The sequence below is a fragment of the Bubalus kerabau genome, chromosome X (genome assembly GCF_029407905.1).
Source record: "Bubalus kerabau isolate K-KA32 ecotype Philippines breed swamp buffalo chromosome X, PCC_UOA_SB_1v2, whole genome shotgun sequence".
Lineage (NCBI taxonomy): Eukaryota > Metazoa > Chordata > Mammalia > Artiodactyla > Bovidae > Bubalus > Bubalus kerabau.
In genome coordinates, this window is record NC_073647.1 from 14731069 (window position 1) to 14737642 (window position 6574).

At 47.2% G+C, this 6574-nt stretch overlaps 1 protein-coding gene across 1 annotated transcript; it reads right to left on the reverse strand.

The window, feature by feature from the left end:
* Positions 1-1913: 1913 nt before the first annotated feature.
* On the reverse strand, positions 1914-5652 carry LOC129639549 (DDB1- and CUL4-associated factor 12-like protein 2). The gene has a single exon (XM_055564682.1). It carries the CDS (start codon positions 5650-5652, stop codon positions 4249-4251), a length of 1404 nt encoding a protein of 467 aa, XP_055420657.1. The 3' UTR covers positions 1914-4248.
* Positions 5653-6574: the final 922 nt, after the last annotated feature.

Sequence of the window (6574 nt, forward strand, 5' to 3'; positions counted from 1 at the left end):
CTCTTAAAATAGCATCCCTTAAACACCTACGGACCCTGCAGCCTTTCTTTCACTTAAATGGAGAAGGAAATGGCAACCCACTCCAGTATTCTTGCCTAGAGAATCCTGTGGACAGAGGAGCCTGGTGGGCTGCTGTCCATAGGGTCGCATAGAGTCGGACACAACTGAAGCGACTTAGCATGCATGCATGCATTGGAGAAGGAAATGGAAACCCACTCTAGCGTTCTTGCCTGAAGAATCCCAGGGATGGAAGAGCCTGGTGGGCTGCTGTCTATGGGGTCGCACCGAGTTGGACAGGACTGAAGCGACTTAGCAGCAGCAGCAGCAGCAGCTTTCACTTAAGTACATGTTGTTCTCACTGAACTGCATTCCTGAGCAGCTCATATAGTGACATGTTTAATATAGTTGGGTTACCCAAGCAGAGATTAGGAAGCTGTCAGTAAAACATCCGGGGGGCAGGGGGGGCTTTTTGAATTGCTTTCTAATATGGCTATAAACTGGCAATTAATGGAAAAATTTGGACAACTTGTTCAACATGCAGTACAGTCAGATAAAAAATCAAAGTCCAGAGAATTTGATTTTGTTTATCATTTAAGCTACAGTGTACTTAACAGATGAATTTTTTCCAGAGTAGTCATCTCAGTTTATTTCAGTGGATATCCTTGATTAGTAAATTCTCTCTCCTTTTTAAAGAAAATTTAGAAATTATCTCATCTAGAGAGTAAAGGGGAGGAACACATATTTTTTGAGTCGGCAACAAGCTTGGGGAGGAATATGTAGTTAGGGATAAATGGAATTAAAATTTTTTTTAAGTACTGTTATAAGTTAACTAATTTTTCCAGGCAACAGTGATAGGTAATTTGTACTTACAGCCATGTACTCCCTTGTTTTAAGCGAACTGTATGTATGCGTTTCTTGAAATGCTGGCATGGTTACTTTTTTAATTATTTCACCCTCATAGGTTACACAGTTAATTGTACTCCTGTAAATCGCATTTACCCGGAACTAGAAAACATTTAAAATAATTAAACTTCTACTAATATAAATACAGAGTTAGGCTATCTAGTTTTTTAAGGGCTAGCCATGTGATCTGACATGAAGGCGATAACACCCTAAATCATGAGAACACTGAGTGAGTCAGTGATGAAGTTAAGGGCTAAGCAAGAGGAAAAAATTGGGAGACGTTCCTTCTAATTGTTTAAAATATCACCTCACAGAGAAAGTGTCATTTCCTCTGAAAATGTTCGCCCAATGTCCCCAAACAATGATGAAGAACCATAAAAATACCCTATAACCTACAAGAAGACAGGCAGTGAATACTTAGGTCAAGTTTTTGGGTAATATCTAAAGAAGTTTTTAGTAAATATACACACACAAAGGAAAAACAGAAACTGCCTACAAAAAAAGATCTTTCAAAACTTAACTTTGTAAAAAGCAAAGTATTTTAAAGAAATCTTCAAATATAAGTATCTTCAGGTGAAAATACAAAATTCCAATGGCATCGAAAACGTATACATTTTCCTTTATCTTCTGGTATCACATATGGAAAGCTTATGAATGGATAAGCACCATGGTCTCACCAGAAATGAATTAGGGTAAATGTTATGGTAAAAAAAAAAAAAAAAAAAAAAAAAAAGCAGGGGAGGGGGACGCTTCCCTGGTAGCTCGGCTGGTACAGAATCCCCCTGCCATGCAGGAGACCCTGGTTCGATTCCTGAGTTGGGAAGATCCCCTGCAGAAGGGAACACCTACCCACTCCAGTATTCTGGCCTGGAGAATTCCATGGACTGTATACTCCATGGGGCCACAGAGTCAGACACGATGGCGTGACTTTCACTTACGGTAAAAAGACAGGAAAATACAACAGGATTCCATATTATTTAACGGTCAAAATTTTATGTATTTATGCATTGAACTTTAGGTTTCTAGAGGCAAGTACATTCATTCAGTAAACATTTACTGATTGCCTATGATTTTACTAGGCATTAGTGGAGAAATTTGAGAATATAAAAATGACAGTTACATTCTCTGCTCTTAAGACATTTACAACTGAGTTGGAGACACATAAATGCATACAAATACATTTTATTGCTATATAACAACTATGCTGATTCGCTTCTTTGCAACCCCATGGACTGCAGCCTTCCAGGCTCCTCCGTCCATGGGATTCTTCAGGCAACAGTATTGGAGTGGGTTGCCATTTCCTTCTCCAGGGGATCTTCCCAACCCAGGGATCAAACCCACGTCTCTTACATCTCCTGCAATGACAAGCTAGTTCTTCACCACTAGTGTCACCTGGGAAGCTCATATAACAACTATGTGTGTGTTAGTTGCTTAGTAGTGTCCGACTCTTGCAACCCCATAGACTGTAGCCCGCCAGGACCCTCTGTCCATAGGATTCTCCAGGAAAGAACACTGGAATAGGTTGCCATTTCCTTCTCCAAAAGGAACTACAGAAAGGAAGAAGGTGAAGTTGCTCAGTTGTGTCCAACTCTTTGAGACCCCCATGGACTGTAGCCTACCAGGCTCCTCCATCCATGGAGTTTTCCAGGCAAGAGTACTGGAGTGGGTTGCCATTTCCTTCTCCAATATAACAACTATACAACCCTGTTAACATGATCTCTGTAAACAAAAACTGCTTTTCCCCACTGTATTTCTTAACTTACTTTTAGAATCACTCATTATATTACTCAATTGGTTCAGATTTTCAATTGAACAGCATGTAATGGACACCAAGGCAACATCTGAGTGCTGAAATATTTAAGGAAAAACAGACATGCCACAACACTAATGCAAGATCAGCACAACCTGGCCAGTTGTGAGGAAAGGCCAGTCTCTCTCCTCACTTCCAGTATTCTCACATATGGAGAAGTACAATCTGTTTTCCTAACAAACCATGTTTTGTATTTGTCTATGCTCCAAAGTACTTTTCTTCAACCTAATGGCATTTACTTTTACTTTCTGGCCCATCTTCTTAGAATAAACATCCTGTATGCTTGATAATCTCGCATATTACTGTATTGAGAGCCATAACATCACAACAACTTTTTAACAATCTGTTTATTCTACTTTAGATAAGAATCTTTGAACTTGACAAAATAAAATCTTAACAAATTTAACTTTACAAACTAACAATCTTTTTCAGAAGTAGGGACTGGGTTCATTTTCCTTCTTTGCAGTATTTTTCTATGACTTTGTTAAGCAGAATTAGAAATTTTAAAGCATGTTCAAGTACAGTATTTGGTATTGAAAACAGCAAAAGCAAAAATATCCAGTTCTATACCCTGGATCAGGATCAGTATACATTCTACCTAGCCTGTGATACATTCTACATTTTCATACATGGAATCCACTTTGAATGATGGCACTGAAACTGTGCAAGTACCTTAAACAACAAACATTCAAATATACTCACAAGTGTTAATACTACTAAGGCAAGAAGTGAGAAAATATATATTCCGTTATCTATTTAACAACAGGTCAGGAAAACTTAAAAGAGAAAATGGGTTTTTAGATTAATTCTGAAAAGTCAATCAGCAGAACCCTTGCATTCCTAAAGTGTTCTGACCAATTGAGATTTTGGTACCAAAAAACCCAAGATTGTATGACAATCTTGTTTTCAACATGAATGAAGTTCTTAAACAGCATGTTTAGCACCAACAATTTACAAACTACAAACATGAAGATTACAATTTGCAAATGGAATGCTTCCAAAACCTGGTAATCTAGAAACTGGCATGTACCTTCCCACTGGAACAACACTATAATACTACAGCCAGCTTTCCAGAACACATGTACAAACTCTTTTTTTAAAAAATACTCTCAATATACCATCTATCTGTGATGAAAAACGACCAAAACAGTATCATCATAATACTGGTAACAGAAAAAGAAAATATACAGAATTGTAAAACCATGACTGCCAGGCATTAAAGTGAGAGAATACATAAACGACTCAGACAGTAAACAGAGCTAAGAATTAGTCAAACTTTTTGTGTATAATTCAAAACGACACTATTGGACAGGTGTATAAAAGTGTTAAAGCCAAATTTTGACTGACTGAAGGGTAACTCACTCTCTAGGTCGCCATCTCTCTTCGCCTAATACCCTAAGCAGAGGTAAACTGGATTTTTTTAATCTGAAAGATAAAAGCCACACAGACTCAAAAGCACAAACACAGGGCAAAGGAGAAAAGCGCGAGGGGACCGGAAGGTAAATCTGGGCACTTTGAGGACAGGGCGGTCATCCTTAGCTCCAGAGGCCTGCATAGTTCCCACGGAGGCTTGAAGGAAGAGGGCCGCCAGCGACGAAGAGCTTCATCTCCGGCCAGTTGTAACAGTGGGTGTAGACAGCATTAGGCAACTCGCCCAAGGCACTGAAGTAGTTCATCTGCAGGTCATCTTGGTTGAGCCAGCCTCTGCCACAGATCAGCCTGAACTTCCTCCCTGTGGGCCGCGGAGAGGAGCGCTGGCTGTCAGAGACCTTCTCCTCCAGGAACTTCTGCGCGCGGACGTCATAGAAGAGCAGAGAGCCCTGGCCGGTGCCCACGGTGACGATGTGCTCATAGAAGCTCAGGGAGCGCACACTCGTGCCGCCCTCACGGGAGCACAGGTGTCGGATGCTCTGGTGACCCTGGCGCAGATCCAGGAAAGAGATATGGGACTGGGAGCCTACCGCGTACAGGGACAACTCATCGCAGTAGGTCAGGCACACGTTGTCTCTGCAGTAAGGCAGCCTGATGGACAGCAGCCTGGACAGGGTATTCTGGGCTTTCCACAGGTGGAAGTAGCCATCCACGGTCACGGCTCCCAGCTCCTGCCTCTTGGCGCCGAAGGCCACAGCCCGCACCTTGCAGTTACCTGGGTTGGTGTCGGCCCTGGGGACATCCTCCACTTCCAAGGGACGGATGTGGGCATACACGGAGAGCCCTGCAGCACGGCGCCAGGCCATGCTGCTCCGGAATACGTCGGGGTCTATCTTCCAGATGCCCAAGGTGCCGTCGCGGGAGCCGCTCACCACCACCGTGTCGCTCATCCAGTCGATGGCGAAGATCCAGTCTTTGTGGCCGTGGTCGCCCAGGCACAAGGGATCCAGCGTTGGCAACCAGTAGATGGCCAGGCTGTTGGGGTTCTCGCCCCCGGTGGCCAGCAGCGTCTTGGAGGGATTCAGCTGGACGGCATGGATGCCGCAGCCCTGCTGGGCGTGGGCCGGCGAGTGCCGACGATCCCGCATGAGGGGGATGCGCATTATCTGGCTGGACTGCACGTCCATCACGAAGAGCGTGTTGCACTTGGTACCGCACACCACCTGCCTGGCGTTCAGCCACTGCGACGCGAACACCTTGTCCATGGTGCCCAAGGACAGTTCGCGCTCCCGCAGCAGCTCTGGCAGCTTCCGCACCGCGAGGCCATGCAGCTCGCTATCGAAGCCTGAGAGCCCCGCGCGGCCCCGCGCGCCCACCTCGCGCCCCTTCAGGTAGTCCACCAGTGAGCGCCGCACCACCATCCGCTTGGGCTTCTTGGGAGGCTGCGGGCCGTCTGCGTGCACCGCCGCCGAGCCCGGCGACGACGAGCTCAGCGACGACGAGCCCTCTGTGGCCTTCTGCGGCGCAGGCTCTTCCGGCGTCTTCTTACCTGTTTGCTGCAGGGCCATGCCGGGCGGCGGGCGGGTGGCGGCGTGGGAAGACAGGGCTGGCGAGCCGGGCGAGGAGTCGCGGTCAGGCGAGCGGAGCGTGGGCGGCGCGCGGCAGCGAGGGCGGCGGCAACGCGGTTCCAGGTGGGAAATGCTGCCGACGGCGAGGGCTGAGGGAGCGAAGTCGACTTGGGACAAGGACGACGCGGGGGCCGAGCGCAAGGGGGCGCAGGCGGCGGGAGGGGCGGACGTGGGAGGCCAGGTAGCACGTGGCGGGCTGGGAGGGGTCAAAAGGGGGCAGGAAGGAGGGGTGGATGGAGCCTCGGGGCGGGGCTTGAAATTCACCCGGAACCAGCGCTCCTGGATTCCCGACGTGGGGGAGGGGGGTGCGGAGGCGGGGGGGGGGGAAGAGCCAGCTGGGGGGCTGGTGCGTGGCAGGGCACTTCGCCTGTGGGGTTGGGTGAGATGAGCCTGGGATGTGCTGGGGGCCTGGCTCCAGGACCCCAAGCTGGCCAAGTGGGCCTGTCCTGAATCCCCACTAAATAATACGGGGTATTTTGCCAACCATCAGACAGCAGCCAATCAGCTTCTGCTTGAACCTAGACAGACTCAACCAAATATATGTGCCTGTGTGTTTAGGTTGGAGGTGCCAGCTTGCCTTGTAACTCAGAGCCCGGAAAACGTGGAGAGGAATAGTCAAGGGGAGGGGCAGCTCCCTTCCTGCACTTTGGTGCTGTTCTCAACTCTCAGTTCCAGAGGCAGATGCTTCGGCACAGTCCCCTGGGGCTTTGGGAGAGGTCCTGCGGGATGGGCAAGATTTTCACAAGCAAACATGGAGATAAAGAGCTTTCGGGATGGAGGCAACCACAGGGACAAATGAGAGTATAAGTGTTCAGAGTGAAGGCTTATTCTTAGGAGGTGGGTGTTCCATACTTTTCTTGGC